This window comes from Sylvia atricapilla, chromosome 6 (assembly GCF_009819655.1).
Source record: "Sylvia atricapilla isolate bSylAtr1 chromosome 6, bSylAtr1.pri, whole genome shotgun sequence".
Taxonomy (NCBI): domain Eukaryota; kingdom Metazoa; phylum Chordata; class Aves; order Passeriformes; family Sylviidae; genus Sylvia; species Sylvia atricapilla.
In genome coordinates this window covers 24,313,358-24,335,074 of record NC_089145.1, presented here as the reverse complement: position 1 = coordinate 24,335,074, position 21,717 = coordinate 24,313,358, and the positions used below count along the sequence as shown (strand labels likewise).

The 21,717-nt window shown below is 37.7% G+C and overlaps 1 protein-coding gene across 9 annotated transcripts in view; it reads right to left on the bottom strand.

Annotated features, from left to right (window-relative positions):
• The window catches only part of PHF21A (PHD finger protein 21A), a 508,751-nt gene that overhangs the window by 73,660 nt on the left and 413,374 nt on the right, over positions 1 to 21,717 (bottom strand). For 5 of the 9 annotated variants that reach the window (XM_066321188.1, XM_066321187.1, XM_066321184.1 and 2 more), the window contains 2 exons: positions 21,612 to 21,644; positions 19,427 to 19,492 (listed from right to left, as the gene is read on the bottom strand). In XM_066321188.1, coding sequence (XP_066177285.1) covers positions 19,427 to 19,492; positions 21,612 to 21,644 — 99 coding nt within the window. Of the gene's footprint in view, positions 1 to 19,426; positions 19,514 to 21,611; positions 21,645 to 21,717 lie in introns of all 9 variants that reach the window. The other 4 variants (XM_066321181.1, XM_066321180.1, XM_066321186.1 and 1 more) reach the window with 1 other exon arrangement.

The following is a 21,717-nucleotide window of genomic DNA, read 5'->3' as shown; positions in this document are numbered from 1 at the left end:
CGGCTCTGCATACTCTAGGTGGCTTGTAAACAGAAATTAATGTATCTTCAGCTACTTAGTCACTTGATGAAATACTCTGGGCCATGTTTAATTGATCAGAGATCCAGCACAGAGAAGCAAAAGGCTTTTGTAAGTACATCCAGTGAATGACAGGAAAGTAGGAATTAGAATTCAGAGCAGTTCCTAACTTCCAGACTATGATTTTTTTTTTACCTACTCACTGAACAGAATGTGCTGCAAATGTGTTCTGTGAAGAGAGAATATGGTGAAATAGTAAGGGGAAAATACAGATGGTAGATGTCTTTTTCTCCTCCTCTTTTTTGTTTTAAATTTCATAATGAGAATGACCAAAACTGTAGGTCCCCCTTCCCCCCGTCCTTTCCAGAGTACCCTCTCAGTTTCTTCCTCCTTCCAAGCAACTGAAAATTATCCTTTGAGCAGCTAGGATGCTTTAGGGTGAACAACACAGATCAGCATATCATAAGTGTAATCAAATTTTAAACCAGTCTTTTAGGGGGCACTAGTTAAACAGAAAGCCTTTTGTATTTTTATCACTTCAACAGCGCTAGAAATCAAACTTTCAAATTTGATTATCCCTGGTCTGAAGATTTTCCACATTACAGAGCATCCATGTGCCCTTTCTGCACAGCCAGAGTGTGCCAACATCCCCTTTTTCACAGTATGTGGGGGAATACCTCCTGCCCCTTTTTACTAAAACTCTTTTGACTCCTTCTCAGTCAACTGTGCAAAATGTGGAAGCATTCGCAGATGGGATGAAGATGCATGTAAGTTACAGGAAAACACTGCAGATCTTATGGTATTTATTGTGCATCCTTAAATACAGACTGACATCTGCCAGCTCACAGTTAAGCAAAATTCACATTTGAATCCACATTTCTAGTGAGCAACCTAGTCAAGAATTAAATTATGCCACGTAACATCTATATGTATGGAAGGTAATAGGATTCAGAATAAATGTTTACATGCAAGGGCCAACCCTGTTTGAGCAGGACAGTCCTCATAGCCAATGTCACACACAGGAACCAAAACAATCAGCAGCCACAGCTGGCCCAGCATGAATGTACAGGTAGTGCCACTATCAACACAGCAGAGACTAAAAGGAAAGGTTTGGTGGAAATATCAAACAAGGCTAAAACTCACACTTCAAGCTGGACAGAAGAAGGGCTTTAATTTCCACACATCCCTGAAGTTGAGCTAAGCATGTAGCATATTAATGCTGCACTTTGCCAGTATGACTGGCACGCAGATTCAAGCTGGTGTGAGCAGGGATACTGTTGCTATATCCCAGTTACTGTCTTCTTCTACAGGTAACAAAGTACCTACTATTTGCTGATAGGATTTCAGGCCCTAGCACAGCTTGCTTTTGTGTTTTATACAGTAAGTGGTATGTCCTTCCCAGTTTTAGAACTTGCCTACCCTTCCAGATACACAATGGAAGGGGACTACAAAAAGCCATTAAAAACCCATCACAATACAATGACTACAGTGTTATTCAAAAGTGGTCGATTAAAAAAGATGAGTCAAAAAAAAAAAATACTGTCCAATATTTAATAGAGACTCTGCTGCAGCAGCCGAGTTTTAAAGTGTGACAAATTCAGTGGAAGTGTGGTGTGTGCATTTGTATAGAAGTTTGGATAGAAATAGGACTGTGAAAACTTCTGAAAACTATCTGGGTTAATTCTGCAATAAAAGTACACACCAAAAGAATGATTTTATTTCTTTCATTAAACATCATTAAACACAAGCAGCATTACTACTATTTTTACTGATTTCCCAGAATTTGCATATTGTCTTCTTCTAGGGTGGCATGCATCTGTATTTTAAGAGCACAAGTCAGTCCTTTAAAAGTAACTTGTATGAGATTATATAGTTACTAGAGAGCTTTCAAAGGCTTGAAATACTGAAGAACATTTCTAGGTTATTGAACCTTTCATCTATTATTGTTTGTTCCTAAAGTAACAGCTTAAAAACTGACTAGTTATTACATACAGTGGTAAGCTGTGCCTTTCTGTAGTTACCGATTTTACTCAAAATCCCCAATTTCTGCAAGCTTTACTAGCATTCAGCATGATGGATTATGAAGCCACATGCTACCCCATCATCTTTCACTGTGTTTCTTGGAGGCTCTCTCCCTCTGTATAGCCTGCACAAGACTGTGTGTTCTGCAGTCAATTCACACATCTCACTGAACAGCAAGAGCACATATCTAGGCCCACAGCAGGGGGATTAATTAACTGTGTAAGGGACAGAGCTGGCTCTAGAGTTATCTTTTACATGTATACAGAGAATAAACTGAGCTGACTCTCAAGGGGAAATGCAGTCAGCTTTGCACTCCTCACGTTCTTATATAACGACACTAATTTTAAAAAATAAATACAAGTTCAGCAGCAGCTCTAGATTATACTTGAGTAAGAAAGATCCCATCTGAAACACTGACAATGGAACACTCAGTTTATGACTCTTTTCAGACTGGAATAAGACCTTGCAGATGGACAAATGAAAACATTTATCTCCTTGTCATAGCACCTGTTCAGATCTACTGCATTTAATAAAGGTTGGACACACAGGAGACAGGCATTGGTTGCTTACTTTCACATTAAGTTAGCAGACAATATAGTAGCAAAAAATATTTGCATACAGCACCCCTCCTTTTGGTGTTCATGCAAGCAGAGCTGCAGCAATGTTAATGCCTTGGAAAAGTTTTAGGAAAGATACACCAGCATTTTCAAAACATCTTTCAAAAACACTGCAATGGAGGGGGCTTTCCATCCCAGGAAAATAAATTGTCAAATATACAAGTGAACTTATTAAGACTGATGGCACATGCACTGAGATCAGACACGGATACTAAGTAATACAAATGGGAAAACAACTTATACTTCCATTCAAATAGTGAAAGCCCAGTCAAGCCCAGTTCTTTGGGGAGAGTGGCATCACTCTGTATTCATGAAGTACATATGTGCTTTGAGCAGAAGGTTGTACTAGATGACCTCTGTAGCTCCCTTAGTACCTACAGATTTCAGCTTACCCCATCAAAACACCAATTTTGCTATCAGCCTGGAATGAACATTAGAAAAATAAAACTTGCATTATATGCTCTTGAGTATACCCCAAGCCTGAACTTTTCCATCTTTTTAACTTTCCTGTCTCATAACAATCTGATTTCTTACCACTGAGGCATAACTCACTTCCAAGGAGCATCCTACAGGAGTTTGTGTCTCCAGAGTCAAACTATGTGCTCTATTAACAGTGCACCTTGAGGAGAGTGAAAGAGAACAAATATAAGCCTGGGTCAAAGGATGTAACAAAGCCTACCACCACATAGTAAGCATCTCTGAGATAATCTAATGTGTGATATCTAGACTCTTTGACAACGGGAAGACAATTTCCTTCAAATTTCTTTCTTCACTAGTGGTTGTGGTAGCTTGGTAGGTTAGGAAGGAATTTTTGGACTCTTTTTAAGCACAATTATGTTAGTCTTTGTCATTTACAATTCTTTCCTTGCGGACCTGGCTGCTGGTTTGTCCAGGAACATCATGACTGCATCAGCACACAGCATGTTGAAAGTTTCACAGATGTCTTTCCTCCTTACCCCATACCCTGCTAGCATTTAAAGCAATTATGATGTGGAATTTGCAGGGGGCAGAGGAGCAGAAAACTGTCCTCCTTGGAAAAGCAGAAGACCTCTTCTAAGTGCCTGCCCCAAAAGGTAAATTTCAATTAAATCAGAATACCCATATTTTCATGCTTTAGCATTCTTTTAGTTTCTTAAGCATTTTTTAATGATCAAGGCATAAATGTCCTAAGAATAACTGCAACAGATTAATCTAAACATCAGACTGAAGTTACCATCTCGAATTCTTGATTCTGAAAGTGATTTTGTTAAGTCATAATTCTAGCTTTGTTAGACTTTGAAACATGAGTGCAGAAAAGCTGTTTTCCTCAGTAGCTTGATCGCTACTTAAATTTAAAGTCTGAAAAAAACCCACCAAAGCCATCTCCCCTGTGGTGGTTTGACCTTGGCTGGACACCAGGTACCCACCCAAGCTGTTCTGTGAATCCCCTAGTCAACGGGACACTGGAAAGAGAAAATATAAAGAAAGTGTCATGGGTCAAAAAGAGGACAGGGAGAGATCACTCACCAATTACTGTCACGGGTAAAATTGACTCGACTTAAAGAAATTAAATTCAATTTACTAGCAATGAAATCAAGGCAGGATAATGAAAAGCAAAATCAAATCTTAAAAACACTGTCCCCCCACCCCTTCCTCCTTCTCAGACTTAATTTTATTCCTGATTCTCTATCTCCTTCTGCCTTGAAGAGCACAGAGATGGGAATGGGGGTTATGGTCAGTCCAGCACATGTAGTTTTTGCTGCTGTTTCCTCCTCAGGGGGAGGACTCCTTCTCCTGCTCCAGTGTGGGGTCCCTTCCATAGGAGACAGTTTCACAAACTTCTTCCCACAGGCTACAGCGCATCACAAACTGCTCAGAGAAAGTCCCTTCCATGGGGTGCAACCCTTCAGGAATGCACTGTTGCAGTATAGCTTCCCTGTGGGAACACAAATCCTGACAGCAAATGTGCTCCAGCATGGGCTCCCTTCTCCTCAGGTTCACAGGTCCTGCCTGTGTACAGGCTTCTCCAGGGTCCCACAGGGGCTCCTCATGGGGTCACAGCCTTCTTTCAGGCCTCCACTTGCTCTGACGTGGGCTTCTCCATAGGTGGATCTCTGCTCCACTGGACACCTCCATGGGCTGCAGAGGCACAGCCTGTCACCATGGTCTACACCAAGGACTTCAAGGGAATGTTTGCTCCAGTACCTGGGGCATCTTCTGTCCCTCCTTCACTGACTTTGGTGTCTGCAGAGCTATTTCTCACACAAATTCTCACTCCTCCCTTCTGTGGCTGCAGTCTTCTTCTGCACAATAACTTCATCCTTTTCCTTCTCAAAATGTGTTAACCCAGAAGCATTACTACCATTGCTGATGGATTCAGCCCCAGCCAATGGCAGGTCCATCTTGGAGATGGCTGGAATTGTTTTATTGGACGTAGGGGATGCTTCCAGCAGATGCTCAGAGAAACCACCCCTGCAGCCTCCCTGCTACCAAAATCTTGCCATGCAAAACCAATACAACCCACATGTCCCAAACAAATAGCTTTATTATTATTTATGCTGAATCAACACTGAAGAACTTAAAAGGGAAAAACTGCCCTTGTTTCTATTCCAATTCATGCATAAAAAACAACCCAACAATTTTTAAGGAAGGTCCAAGTACAGGAGAAATTCTCACTGTAGCTATGGCTGTGTAAGAGCACTGAGAACAAAAGAACTGATAAAAAAGCTCACATCCTCTTAGGCAGAATTTACCTGCCTCCTCCTTGTTTATAATTGGGCAGTAGGAGTAAGGATAGCCACAGTGGATCACCATTTAGGTCTAATTTTCTATTGCCCATAAATTGTTTTATTCAAAGCCACAGATTAAGCAATAAACAAGGACTTTGACTGCATAAGACTTCAGATACCTCATTGCTTCCTGCTTGGACCTACTATACATGATCTATATAAACCCTCAGGATTTGCAACATAAGCTCTCAAGCAGAATTTAAAAGTTCTGTCTCCAACTAATTCAGCTGGAAATTTGCTTAACAAAAATCATAATGCTATAAGAAATCAGGTTGCTCTCTGCTGTCAGCTTCTAAAAAGTCTTCTCAGCTGTATATACAACTCAAGTTACAGGAATTCAGTTCTTCAAAGAACACTCAAGAGCTACTTTAGATTTCTTTTTGTGCTTCATCTTCATATTTATCGTGTTAGGTAATACTGAAAATAGTATCAGTTGGGACAAACAAAATGCCAAGCTTCAGTAGAAATTTTCCATGTGCATCTGTAACCATCTCCATCCTTTATACTTCAGTTCCGGTCTTTTGAGTGCACTGCCATTGTTGTGCCTGCTTCATGCATAGGGCTACTGCGTGGATCAGCTGTTCCAGTGGGAGTAGCAAGACAGACACAGCCCACCTTCCTTTCAGCCATTTAGGAGCTGCAGGAACATTTATTGGATACGCATCCCGGGAAAAGGGAGACCAAGCCACAGATTGGGTTCAAAGCTGTGGTTACACAGCTGTTTGGTCCAGGTTAAACACAGTTGCCAAATAAAAACTGTTTCACCCTTTGTTTCAGTCCTTCATTTCTGCCCCTTCCCTTATGCCAAAGGCTGCATTCATTCAGCCACACACAAGCCAAGTGAGCAAAAAGGGATCGTGCTCAAAAAATGGCACATCTCAGAGAGAGTCTTCAGCCAGACAACTTTTTGACTCCAGTCATTGCACAGCAACATGAGCACTACTTCCAGCACAAGAGAGGGACAGAAGTCAGCAGCTAGACCAGGCAGGAGGACAGGTCACAGCTTTCACAGCAGCTCTCCAATTTGAAGCATAATCAAAGCGGCCATATAATCACAACCTACAAAATTATAAGGTATGGGATACTAACTCAGTTTTGTCTCTGATATACAGTGAATTTGATGCCTTAGAAGAACAGTGCTGGAACCACTGGCTCCAGAGGAAGACAACATAAAGGAGTGCAATCTGACTTCCCTCATTTCTGCACGGTGCTTCAGTAACTCCACATAATGACACTACAAAGTGTTATCAGCCTAACCACAGGATGTTCTTTCAGCAACCTGAAAGGTCGTCTTTCAAGGCCCATTAGGAAAAGACAAAGAAAATAGTAATTTTTAAAAAGGAAGCTTGGGGGGTATTTTCTGTGTAAGTCAAGTATTTATTTTAAAAATCAGGTACTTCTCTAGTCTGAGTTACCCAAGGCTTATTACAAAAATAAAAAGTGCAAAAGCTTCTTAAAGAAACATTTATGTTCCATAATGGGCAACACAGACAGAGAATATCTCTTTCTATACCTTATATGCCACATATCAATTAAATGATTTATGGAAATACACTCAGCTCTATAAAATAAAAGATTTCAAAACAGTCTGCTTTTTTTATGGCAGGCAGTGTAACAGAATGCACTGTGGAAAAATGATACATTTAAGAATACTTTCTTATTACTTTGCTTTCTACAGAACTCAACTGGACTCTTTACCAAAGCAATTTAAATACAAAAGTTAAGTTACCTGAAACCTTATAGTAAGCTATTTTTATTTCTTATGATACTACATTTGCTACCCACCATCTTCACATCTTTCCCAGCACACTGAAAGCACAGGCTATTTCCCACCACAGCACACAGCGCAAAGAAGATATGCACAAGCTGCATCATCATTTCAGGTGATGCATCCTTCCCTTTCTCCAAAGTTTCTCTTCTTCTCTGACTTGCAGAAATAGTAAGTGGGCTGCAAAAAGGGCTTCATCTCCGGTGAACAGAAATAGTCCAAGCAGGAGTGATGTAAACATATGGCACAGTTGGGCAGCTTCCCTTAAAAGCAGGTATGAAAGCAGAAATGGACACTGGGAAATACTGAGCAAATAGAAACTAGACGGGTGAACAGAATGGCAACTGTTCTGAAGAGCTGAGAGTGCATTTGGGTGTAACTGCTCTTACAATCCAAACCCAAGCACCAGAACCAAAACCTTCTCTTTTGGCATCAATCAGCACCTTAGGTCATGATTTCTTCAATAATGGAGAGGAAGCTATAGCCAGAGATACAAACACTGCCCACCAAACACCAGTAAGGCAGACAAAGACCATGTAAGAATAGGCTGAGCTCCTACAAAACCTTCAAATCAAAGTACACGTTCCCCAATACCCAAACCCATTGATAAGAAAAAAGACCCAATGGCAACACCAAGCTTAATGCAAACTTTCTCCTCAGAGCAGGCTGCTAACAAGGCTCTGCTCTCCTGCCTTCCTCACTTTAGGTTCAGACACACTTGTGCCCCTGTGCTGGTCCAAGCTAATTAGATTCACCTTTCAGCCTCACATAGCAGTAATACTACCAGGTCTTAGTGTAGAGTTTACCAAGTGAGCCCAGGATTATTACAGCACCCAGCATTTCTGCACGGCCTTAGACTGTGATGCTGGTATTAGGCACTTAGCAGAAAATTTATCTTTATAGAAAGTTATACAATTTTCAAAATTAGGTGGGGAGGGGGCGAGGGATCTGTTTTCTGAGATTGACTGACTATCCCAACCCATTCAAGACAGCACAGACACTCTATTGCATGGGTTGAGGGTATAATTGTAGTGAAAATCCCCAAACAAACAAGAAAATACCACTGCCACATGCCTCAAAGTGGTGTAGATTTTTAATCAACAACCAATTTCTCCTCTCATACAGAGGTTTATGAGACATTGTGTAATCAGTAAGTCAAACCTTGCCTTTTCAATGAAGGGATTTAAACTAAAAAGATCTTAGACTATTTAATATGGGTTCATACATGTAACTAAACACAGAAAAACCTCTAGGACCACAAGCGCTAAGATGAACTTTTTGTCTCAGCATTTTCCAGTCCTAATCAGCATCTTGCAAGAGCTGATCATTAATATTTTAAAGGCAAATAAGGGATGTAATGAAATTTTGGAGACATCTGACCCACTAAAATATTTTTGAAAGCTAAGGCTCAAAATGACTGTATGTGTGTCAGTTAAATGGGTCTCCTGCTAACTCAGGAGAGGTCAGAAGGGAAGCTAACTATCTGCTAAATTCCATAATACATATGGTGTTTAAAACACACTTTTCTGAATAGAGAAATTTAAAAGCTAGCAAAATAGACACCATTCAAGGTAATTAAGTGAACTATGAAGGTGAAAGAGATTCAATCACTTGCAAGGCTTCAAATGATCATCACTTTTCATTCAAGCAACTTTTGAATAACTTGGAACCCACAAAGAGTATACTCAGTACATCAAGTTTAGTTCCACATAGCTAAAACCAAATGATGTAAAACTCATAATGAAGTGATGAAATAAAGCGTTTACATCAGTAAACATTGGGTTTACTGATGTATATTAATACAGTAAAAGGAGATTAGCAGGATAAAGAAAGAGGGAAGGGCAAAACCTGTTTATTTACCCTTTACTTTCTAAAAGGTGCAACCTAGATTACTTCATATGCACCATGCAGTAGTGCCTGTGCTTGGAGAGCACACATGACTATTGTAGGGGATGCACAAGCTTATTAAATACTAACTCTTGTTCTACAGGAATTTAGTTTAAAAGTGGCATTTTCATTCAAAACTAAAAAGCAGAGTAAAAGAAATGCAGAATTTCAAATTGGAAACTTTGTTCTTCAGCATGAGGACTGGAACTGTCTCTTGCTATTCAAACATAAACCCCAGCATATCACACATGGACTTAAATCTACCACTGCCACATTGCAGTGATTGCAATGCATTGCAAGGTGATTTTACCATAAACATATAATAATGTTCCATATAGTGCCACACCACTGCTGCAGGGTCATCCTACACAACATTTTGATTATTGCCTGCAATCTTAAAAGAAAAAGGAAGGTTTAGGGATACAGAACATGACACATTTTTATACTGCCATAATGCACCTTCCTATGGCAAAGGATAAAAGCAATGCATTTGGCATTTACTACAAAGGCACAACAAAATCATCAGCTGTGTTTTTACCTGGTTTATCCAGGAAAATGTATTATAGAGCATCAGTAAGGTACACCCAGGAAGTACAGCTCTTTCCAAAAATGTTTGTCTATTTATTTTCTCTGTTCCAAGTACTCTGGTTTTATGACTAATATTACACCTAGCAACTCTGGGGATCACAAAAAAAAAAAAAGAAATCGCCTTTGCAGATCCATCCAGCTGGCAAGCTAGTTTGCCCAACAGACCATTTTACTTGTCTGCTGTTGGTAAGACTGCTTGACTTCTTGCAGCACCCAGAGACATTTGCATACTAAGTGTCAATTTCTGTGGGTTCTTGAAGTTTTCTCTCTATTGCTCTCCATGTAAGTGGGATTTAAAGGCCTTCAGATTGCTAGTCTAAGAAGAAGAATAGATGAAAAGCTGAAGATTAAAAATGGCATCATATCAATGCTTACAGAACTCTAGCGATAGGATTTATTAGATTTTAAAATCTGAATTGACACTCACTGAGGGCATGATCCAATCCTCCTGTTAGCAGGAGATGCACATAGCTCTAAACAAAAGGTTATAGAGAATATTCAAGAATACAAATTGATCTGCAAATCCATAATAACTCCTGTATTTCATAACTAAAAGCGCTCTCCAAAAGATCTTTCCATCAACAGATCAAAGCTGAATTTGTAGTATTTGCATTTCTCATTTAACTGAATTGTATTTTGCTCAAAAATTAGGACCTTTACAGAAATTTCATTCTTGATTCTTGAAATTGTCAGAAACAAAGCTAAGCAACTACCTGAATGCATTTAAAAGTAATTTGAGAGAAATTACTGAGACTCTCATTAGTTGTCTGACTACTATGAATTCAGTATCACAAATCTACTTTGTGATAGTCATGTCTAAGCAAATATTTAAAGGAAATTAATATACTGGCTTATTAATAAACTAAGTTTGCAAATTTCAAACACAGCACAGTATCTTTAGCCCGCAAAATTTTAATTGCCCAGGAGACACAATGTTAAGAGCTTAGTATACTGGGATGCTGTAAACTGCTTTCCCCAAATTATTTACCTGGAGAATGGGATATGTCCATTTCTTGAGATATATGACAAAATTTAGAATGAGACTGAGAACCCAAGAACCTAATTTTGTCCAAGCTGATTGCTGAAGCATTTATTACTAGCCCAAAGGTGCATGTGTAGCTTTTGATGCTAGAAAGCTGCTGACAATCATGCACTTCCACAGCACTCTGCGCTGGCCACAACTCTAAAGAACCAACTGCTGCTCTGAAAAACTGCCATACTAGACTGAAAATGAAGCAATTTATAAAGAGAGTGAATGGATATGGAGCAAGACTCCACAGGCTTAAATACTGCCAAGTATTCAAATTTTCAGAAGTCTAAAATAAAAGGACAGTCACTCGCTGTTCTGCAGAACATCAGGCAGCTCTAAAGCATATATCTCAAAAATTCACATCACGTATTATAGTTCCGATGTATTTTTTTTTCCAAAGGGAAAATAAGATAAACAAGTTCTGCCTTCTACAAACATGACAAACAATCACTGGAGTTTTTCTCATTGAGTAAGGAAAAAACCAGCTCATTTCTCCTTGCTACACAGGGCAGTTTGGGTTCAACTCTTTAACACACTAATGGCCATTTACTATTGACACATTGCCAACATTTTACTGAGGAAACCTTGAGAAAGAGCAGGCGGGGGAAAAGAGTAATTATAACTTCTTAACTGTTTCTAACTTGCCTCACCTAACTTTAGAGGGAGTTCAGAGGACAAAGAAGATATGCTCATTGGAAATCAGGGGCTTTCTCCCTGCTAGCTTTTAAAAGTTTACTGTAAGAAGACACTTAAATTAAAAAGAGACAGAATACAACAAGAATTCTTTTTCATAGAACACATCAGATAAACTCTGTAGGGAAAAGAAGTAATGAACTGAAGCCTAATCTTCCTAATAGTTTTTTACAGTCAGTAGAGTGAGAGTTGCCTTCACAAAGCCAACACAGAATGGTGAAAATTAGGTTCCCTTGTCTGATTTGCCTCCTGGTGGTCTCTACCACTCTACCCATCCCCCACATTTAGACTTCATTTCAGCAAAATTTCCACCAAACTCTGCAGTCACTATAGCCTAAATCAACCTGTTACATTACTATTAGTGGGGAAGGTTGAAGAAGACCCCTTGCACTTCACTACCAGTTTTGACAAACGTAGGACAAAGGAGGAGATAAAGAGATGCTCAAAGAATAATGAACCAAAAGAAAACAAAAAACAATACCACAGCAAGAAAACTTACATTTTGTCTGGCCACCACCTATCTTCCCTGACACTATGTCAGATGTCTCTGCTAACTTGCAATCTAACAGCAGGGGGAAAGTTGCTCTAAAGAGACTATACACTTTCTTGAATTTCTGAAGGTCAGAACAAGTATTTGAAAAGTTAGCTCAGAAGTGAATGGAATACTAAAAGTGAATCTATATAATGACCAGAAATAGGTGAATTCACATTGACTTGCCCTTATTTGAAGAAAATAATACACTCTTAATTCCATGAACAGAAGATGTATACCAGATTAGGACTTCAGTGAACATCAAGATTTTATAAGGATGAAGGCTGCATTCTCTGCCTCCAACAGTGGCAATATAGAAAAGAAAGTTCAGAGACTTCATGAAACTCTGTGAAGAGCATTCTTACCTTTTAATACTTTAGGTTTGTTCACCCTTTAAGCCCTTCAAGACTATCACAGTCTCCACAATAAAATGAGGAAAAAATCCATAGTGAGAGTAATAAGGACAGACAACATTCAGTTAGAAAAGTGAAATCTGAAAAAAATCTTTTTATAAAGTGTACATTCATTTGACCCACTCACACTTCCCTAATATGTCATCACTCTAAATCACTTCCAGAAAGGTGTATTTCCTCTTTATTTGTCCACCACAAAGGACCCTTAGTCCACCTGTAAAAGCCAGTACAATTAACAGAAAACAATTCCAAACTAGCATTATAAAAGCCATGCAACACTATCACATCCATCTCAGTCCTTTTTGAACCTATGCACCAGGAGTTGAACTGAGTGGTCCCTCAATAACTTATGAGGGTGTAACACAACCCATATATAGGAAATCATCTAACACTGCCTACACCAGTCAGTCTTGTTCTTGGTGTAGTACCAAGAAATAAGATAATATTTAGTAATAAAAGTATTTTAGCCCATGGTTGTACTACAGTCAGTAACTCACAGCAGAAAAAAACCCACATTTCAAGAAGTCACTTGTTTTCAAATCAAGTACTAGGCAGCAGAGAACAAACAGCAGAGACAAGCTTTTGCCTATATTCTAAATATTGGATACATTGTCTTTCTCTCTTCTCCTTTCCAAAATTCAACACACTTCAGAAAAGCTGGGGACCAAACAATTCCAACAGCAACTAAAGACCCATAAGGCTGTGAAAAGCAGATCCCTGGATTTGATTCCTTTTCAAACTTGCAATAAATCAAAATACTGTTTCTGTGGCTGTGAGATTGTTCCACTGAGGCATGCAGAACAGAGCAGAATGAACTCCTTTAATCTGTTTTAACTTATAAAAATTCATTAGTAGATTTAATCCCTTTCCCCAGCATCCAACTAACAGGCATTTAAGGGTGCTATACAAAACAGCCTAAATCCCAGTCATCATCATCTAATGCTTCACTTGTCTTCCCTTCAAGTATAAAAGGGAAAAGGGACTAGTAGGCCTTGAAATAACTAGCAATGTGTGAGGTTGTCCGGCAAGTCAAAACATGCAGGAGCATCTAATAACCAACTCTCTCCATCAGTAGCGGATTTTTGAGGAAATGCTGTAGTTTAATTGCCCATTTTCTATCTACAATGTTGATTTTCAAGCAGAGCAGACTATTTTGGAGTTATGCCCTGGCTTATATGAATATGAAAGATGTATCCAACTAGGTTCAATTAAAGAAGTTCTCCAGCTGCCTCCAAATCTGGCTTAAATACAGCATGAACTCAAAAACTAAAAGTTGAGCTGGAAAACCAGCGGTGACGGAAGAGTAACAGGGGAGAGGTGTGGAGAATTTTTCTTTTTTTTAATGACATCACAAAATGGTCACTTACACTTCCTAAATTGAGTTACTCCTGTGTTAATGTACATCAGCTATGGAAAAATTAAGTTCACAAACCAACAGTGAGAAGTCTAGGTGGAGTTCCAATAAGAGAAGAATGGGAAATCCAAGTTTACATGCCAGTATGAGTTTAATCATGATTTAAACCTTATAAAAGGTCTGAGACAGCTTAGCAATACTTCAGTCATATAAAAATGATTATAGCATCAGTTTTGCAGGAGAATTTGGGGCAAAAGAGGCAGCAGGGAGAGATGCATCCACTCTGCCTACCTACAGTCATCTGTGCAACATCCAAAATTTGCTTCAGCCAGTATATCTTGAGAATATGGAAGATGATAACTTAATGAGAAGTCATTATATTCACATTTTCACACAATATTTGGATGCAAATTAAATAAATACCAAAGATTAAAATAGTAAGCTTATGCAGATTTTTCAAATATTCACCTCTAAACAGGTGCTGTTCACACCGATCAGAGGGTTCAAAAGGATCTGAACATTCACTGAGGCAGTTAACTTATTTCTCCTTATCTCCAGATGGACCTGTATCTTTTTGACAGGAAAAAATGACTGACTACTTCAAACTATCTAAGAAGCATTCTACAAACAGGGTTTTATTCATGTATTTTACAACTGCTTTATAAACAGTTGGCATAAATGGATGCTTGCAGTTACATGCAAATTAGCATATCTTTATCATTCATGCCATTTACTTAAAAAAAAATCAGTGTTTAGTAATACAAACAGTTCCAGATAAACAACTGGAACTGAAATTTAGCATCACCTGCCTCAAGCTATTAGTAACTAAATGTTCATATGGCATATTTGCAGACTTGATCCATTACTGACAGAATAACTGGCATTTTAATACATCCTCAATTAATTGTGGAGAAAGGAGGCGTCAGAAACAATTCCAGATAAAACTGGCAGGAGTAAGTAGTGACTTTACTATTCTGATGGCGTTCATCAGGTATATGTACAACCCCTTGACTACCTTCTTGTGTACAAGCATGAAGTGCTCTTTTCTATCTGCTAACTGTACCCAGTTTCCCTCCTGCTCTCTTTCTTGAACTTACATTCCTCTCACCAAAACACTGCTGCTTCTCTTTACAGAACACGGCGGAATATGTTTCGGGTACAATTTTCTGATAATGTGCTCAAAAAGCTTCCATAAAAATTCACCTTTACTGTGATTGACAACTGTTCGAGAAGAACAGTCTCATAGGATGAATTTATGCACATTACCCATCTTTTCATTACTAAGTTATGGTACTTGTAATAAATATAGCAACAGTAATGCTTAAAAGCTATTGCTGACAGTTTTTGGAAACTTAAATAACAAGTTTCCTTTGTCAATCTAAACCACATGTTTACATTCATTCAACTATACAAAACCACAGTTAAATTACTCTGTCATTTTTTATATCTATCCCAAATCCCTTTTCTCATTACTTGCTATTTAGTGGCAAAGTTAAAAGGAGCCTCACCCTGAACATACAGGACTTCGAATAACCTCATCTATCTCAATTTGCTCTAAATACAAGCAAAATTCACTAGACTTGCCTATTCGTAATAATAAACTTGCTTTTATGGTGTGCATTTGTTCTAATTATATTCCACAGTTTCAACTGCTCTTCACAAAAAAGTATGTTAAAGTTTTTCCCCTGTGAAAAAAATGAAATCACAAGTATCTCCATATAGCATATATATGCTCACAACTCTTTTTGATTACTTTTTCCTGCATATATACAGTACTTCAGAAATCATAATAACAAAGGGATCCACTTTATTATTTCCACATCAAGAGGAAATACATTAGAATACAATTTGAGTTTTCACACTACTGTTCTTAAAGATTCAATGAATTTCACTGCAACTATAGGAAGAGACATTTGCATTTTATTTTCAAATATAAGGGAAAGTGTCATGTGATTTCTTTCCTACATGCTTATCACCATCACGCTTTTATCACAGAGTGAAAAAGACTATTTGTGTAAGCTTTCTTCCACATTTAAGACAGAATATTGCTCTAACTTTTCCAGAAGATTGTGATAAGGACACATTTAGAAATTCCTCTATATCTGACATGATATTGCTAAAAAACCCACATTTTTTTGCTGCCCACATGCCCTCTTCCTTGTCTTTAAAATAAAGTATTATTATGATACATACTCAATCACAATATATCTCTAAGTGTATATATATATATATATATATATTTTAAATTAACTATGGGGGAAAAGAGACAGAAGAAAAGGTATTACTTCAAGATTACATCCCTCCCTCCCTTACATGAGTCCTGCTCTATCTCAGTCTTTCACCAGTGTCACTGGTAACAACTTTCACCCCACCTCCCCAAAACAAACAAACAAAAAAGTATATACTAATAAACTTCCTCATTGAAAAATTTTAAAAATGCATTCTTTAAGTTTTGTATTGTAGAATGCATTTAACCCAAACAAAAGCTGAGCAGTATGAAAAAATTGGGGGTAAAATTCTACAAATCAGAATGCCAAGAGAAGACACAATTGTAGAATAAAAAGCAAAGGAAAAAGTGCTAAGATTGTAACTTTCTTCCAATGATATGAAAACAGAAAAAAACCCAGTGCTTCAAAGCAACAGAATTAATTCACATTTACAACCCAACCTTAAATTTGGCAATTAAAATTGTTCTGAAAAAGTTACTCTTGACTTCTCTTTATTAAAAAAGGGGTCAGAAAAGAAAGAGGAAACCATTTTTAAAACATTCAGAGTTTCCAGACTGCAGCTGTCACATTTTTATAGCTGAGGAGCAAGACTATTAAACTGAATTCCCTTTACTGCCCACAGATCAGAAAAGAAGTAAGCATAGTTTAGAACTCTGTGAAAACAACACAGAGACTAGCGGAGGGAAATATGCTAGTCGAAGGATTCAAGCTTACTGCCCTTCAAATGCAAGTTATCTTCAAGTAAGCTTTTTCTCTTTTTGCGGTTTTCCCTTCAAGTATTAACACACTCAGCATACATTGCTCCATCATCTCTCGGGTGTAACAAATCAAAGCCTTTATTTTCACCTCTGACATTTCCAAAAAAAGTATGAATATATGACATACCTTATGCTGTAACAGTTCAACCCTGCATCAGCTAACAATTTTTTTTAGGTTTAAGCCTACACACTGTACAGTCTACCTGCTTTCTTTTTGTACTTTGCCAGATTGCCTCAATTTCACAAACTTCTGAACAGAACTGTCATTATTAATTCTCAGCAAGACACCTAAGCCACTATCAATCACTGCAGCGAATGGCAGCAAGTGTCAGCACTCCTCTCACAATGCTTCAGAAAGGGAGGGAAGTCCTAAAGCAACTAAAAGCTTTTAGCTAAACCTACCGCTGACTTGGTTCTTGCACAAGTCTTTAACCAACTTCATTAAATAAGAGAGCAAAGAAAAAGCATGCATTAGGGTGACATAACATTTCACAAGCCAGAAATATTTCATTATTCTGCCTCTCCGACACCAGCATCTCAGCTCCATGTCTCCAAGCAGGGACACTCCACAGGCTGGAACTTTAGTTTCTCAGACTTCATTAAAAGTTTATTGAACAGTGACCATTATGCAGGTTATAACTGTCTACAGTGGACTTGAGCCCTCAGAGTTTATCCACTGGATATCAGGCATCAGAACTACTTGGCTCTAAACACGAGTACAGATTATACATGTTGCACCTCTTCTTAGCACAAGCACTGCACGATGTAAACTGTTATATTTACTGTGCAAAACTGCATATTTCTCCATGCTGTGTGAAAATTAAATTCCTGATTAATATTCTACCCATAAAGTAAATGATTTTTCCTGAAGAGAAGTGAAAGTGAAAACAGATTAAAGGGCTTTATTGTGGTCTCTAAGGTGCTCCTTAACTGCATTGCTAAGCCACAGATTTCTATACAACAGATTCCTACAAATAAAGAGGGAGTGAGCACTTCTCTGCATAGGGAAGTAGTGGTTCTTTTCCCAGAACATACATTTACCACAATCGTTGCATTTTAGCAGTCATACTATTTAACAGCATTATCATCTGGAACACTGACAGCTCTGCAGTCCAGTGGTAGAGACACAACCATACAGAAGTTCACTGTTGTTCTGATTATCAACCCACAAAAATACAAAGAAGCAAAAAACTGTGACTTCATACAGACTATATTCACTGTGTGGCAGAAGTAAAATCAAACTTATCTTCCAACATATTTTGTAAACGCAACCCATGTTCATCCCATGAACAAGTGTGCTATAGCACTTTGAGTTCAATAGAAAAGATACAGCTCCATTTATAGTGGAGCTGTAAGTGATGGGTAACTTAAAATACATGTTAGTATAGACCATTCTACAGCATAACTTTAGAGAGTTATAAATACAATTTTAAAACTTAAGGTAGGATGTATTTACTTTCTTACATTCCACAGAGACTGCCTGTCTGTGCTCATCAGGTGAACTGGTAGTCAATACAGTTTGCTTCATGGCATCAAGACAAGCTCATTTTGAAATTACCATGGGCATCCAGAGCTTACCAGAGAATCCTGAAACAGCTTGCTGTGAGACATAGCCACATGCAGAGGCTCATGCTGGTTTTAGAGAATAAATAATCTTCAAGAGAGACATGCTATCACATCAGCGATACCTCAGTTTTTGTTGAACTACTATTCTCATTAAGAAATCATTTTTCTTATTATCCTTACATGTTTTGTGCTAGATTCACTGCTCTATTAAAACATACTATAATTTTTTCAGTACACAAAATTTCTAGATGAATGTTAATCACTGTCTGGGCATTTTCTTAGGGATAGCGATACCCAAAGCAGAACAAATGCAGCTAGTAACAGATGAATGGAGGTATCTAGTTGTGACACTCACGCATTTTACCAATGCTCCAAAATTTTTCCCTCTTCAGAGGTCTAATCTATTGACCAAATTTGGTTCCATTAATGACATATTAAGCAAAACAATTAAGGGACTGCTTAAGTTGGTTAACTAAGGGGTGGGATGGTGTGGCATTTGAAGGGTTTGTGCATGTGTTGCTCTTTTATGTTTTTAAAAGCAAAAGTGAGAACAAGTTTTGCAGATATGTCCATATTACATATTTTTCTTCTTGTTACTCACAAGGCCCATGTTCAAGTTCAACAATCTTTCTATTAAGCATTCAGTTGTAATTATTACTCATACTTTAGAGCTGTCAAACAATTTCTACCAAATGGCAAACATAAGAAAATTGTGGTGTAATTTATCATGATAATAGCATCCAATTAATTTTCAAATTGTCTCTTAAGTACCCATAACTGACATAATTTAGTTGGTCTTAACATTAAGAAAAATTCCATATACACAGTGTGGACCTACTAAGTCAAAATCTGAAGATTTTCCTTAAACCAGAATGGCCAAGTTTAGAAGTTTCCAGATAGTAATAAAGAAAGTGACAAATTAATCCTTTTTTCCATCTCCCTTAATATAAAATGCTAGTTTCAACACAAGAAAAATTGCTACAGCTTCCACTGATTAAACTAGTTTTTTGTTTGATAGACTCACAACTACTCATGCTATCCTTTGTTGAGAAATCCAATAAAAATCAAAAATGTCTGGCTGTCCACACTTATTTTTGCACTTAAAGATTTAGCAACTCTCTTGGAAGCTGGGAAAAAACACATCTTTAGAACACAGTGTTAAAAATACATCTCTGTTTCCCTACCTGTTTCTCACTCAGAGCTGTGATTTTGGCTTGAAGTTCATGAAGTTGTTTCTTCAAATCAGCGTTCTGATTAGAAAGAAAAAATATCTGTGAGAAAGATATTCCATTTGTTAACAAAGAGTAGTAGCAGGAAGGTGGATTTTTTTGTTTTGTTTTTGCATAGAGTACTACAAATACAGCACCTCTGGATGTACAGCCAATAAAATTCAAACAGCTCAACAAAGCCTTATTTAAGTTGCTTGAGTGCAACAATAATCAGAGGACCCTTCTAGCACTCAGAGATAGTCCAGTTTGGAAATAAGATTTCATTAAAACATCCATTAGTGCTTATCACATTATAAAGCACATTTGTACATTTCATCAATTTTTCAAATTAAACAATTAATGTTTGTTAATATGTAATACAACAATATCACACTGTATATCATAGTATGCTATGGTATGTTATCTAAAACATTCTCACCTATGCTACTTATGCAAAGACATTTACACTTAACCGTGCAGAGTATCAAGCATATCTATTAAATCTTAATTGACACATATATCAATTGAAGGCAAACATGCGTAAGTCTTATTTCCATGTATGCTTATGTCTTAGACTGTGCTAAAAAGAATTACATTTGCCCTGACACATCATTCATATCAGCACTTTGCTTACAGCAGCACTTTTCTAAGTTTCAGATTTTAAAGCCATAAGCAACATTAGAAAGATGCAGAAAGAAAACAATTTTTACCAGGACTTTTTCTTCTCTACTGAAATAAAAAATAATTAAGGAAACATCTGTCCTTAGGTTAAAACCTGTGAAGCTCTGCAGAAACATGACAGGGAATCAGATTTTCCTTAATTTCTCTCCTTTCACACTTTTTTGGTTCTCATTTATGTTGTAAAGTTTTTATACTAGATTATGCAGGTTTCATCTGCTAAGCAGAAATATTAAAACATAAGTCTAATATCATCACAGGAACTTCATGTATATTCCTTATTTTTATATAGCTCCAATTTTGAAACGCATTTTGATCTCAGCTTGCAGATAGTTTCTGATTCCAGCAAAACCAGATATTGATCAGTCATCCTCCCTTCTTATAAATTCTACTTAATAATCTGGGATAGAAATGCATTAAGAGCATTGGAAACATGGACCAGATATACTTTTCTTGACTCTAGGAACTTTGCATGGATGCTTGCAGCATGACCTCACTTTCAGCAAATATGAACTGAAAGTGAACTGCTCTGCAGACTAATTGTTAGCAGACCTGACCAGCAAATAAGAGCAGCAGATCCTACCCAAATCCCATCAGAATAAGAACATTCAAAAAAACAGATTTTCCAATACATTCTGTTTAACCCTCCCTGTCAGAGGTTTAACTACCTAAGTGTTATTAAAAGCTGTCTTCTCACTTCACTGAGCTCAGAAAAAAATGTACATTCAGAAAATCACAGGACATTTACTATTGTATGGGGATAGAAGCTCTTAACAGCAAGCCTCAAGTGAGCAGCCTTTATCCCTCTATTCAACATTTTAGACTGGTTTGAGAGCTCCACAGAACTCCCCATCCAGCATCCAGGAGCATTTAACTGCTGTACAAGAAAGCCCAGGAACCTTACGCAGTCATTGGGAAACGGATGACTTCTGCTGTCTATACAGGGAGTCCAGTTATCCAGCTTCAGGAGCTATGAAACTCCCCACGGCCAAGTGTCCATTCTATGGACACTACAGGGCTGGTAAGACATCCAAGACAGGCAATCTGAGCACAACCTTAAGCTACATTGTTTGGACAAAATTTCTTGGAGAGAACAGCCTCTCTCTTCTTGTACTGTGAACGTTCTGATACTCTAAAAAGGAAAAGTTATTGCGAATAATGGCAGCTTTTATAGAGAGCAGCTTCCAATAGAATCAGAAACTTACTGTTTGCTTGTCTGAACTGCACCACAGCCCAGAAAAGTCACTTGATTTAAACTATTAAGAATACACATGAGGTAAAAAGCTCTGTAATAGCGAGAATTCTTGTTTTGTTTTAAACGATCAAACAGCCATTATTCAAAAACTTAGAAAAAAGTTTTCTTCTAAACACTGTGCTAGCAAGGAAGAAGGTGATCCAAAATTATCCAAAATCCTCAAGTTTCAGGCACTGTTATTTCCTGCATTTTTAAGGGAGATAATCCAATATAAAAATAAATAGTTACCTGTGGATCTTGCTTCATTTGGGCAACCAATTTCTAGAAAGAAAAAAGATGCAACAATACAATGAAGACTTTCATTACAAATCTTGTTGAACAGTTTAAAATTCAG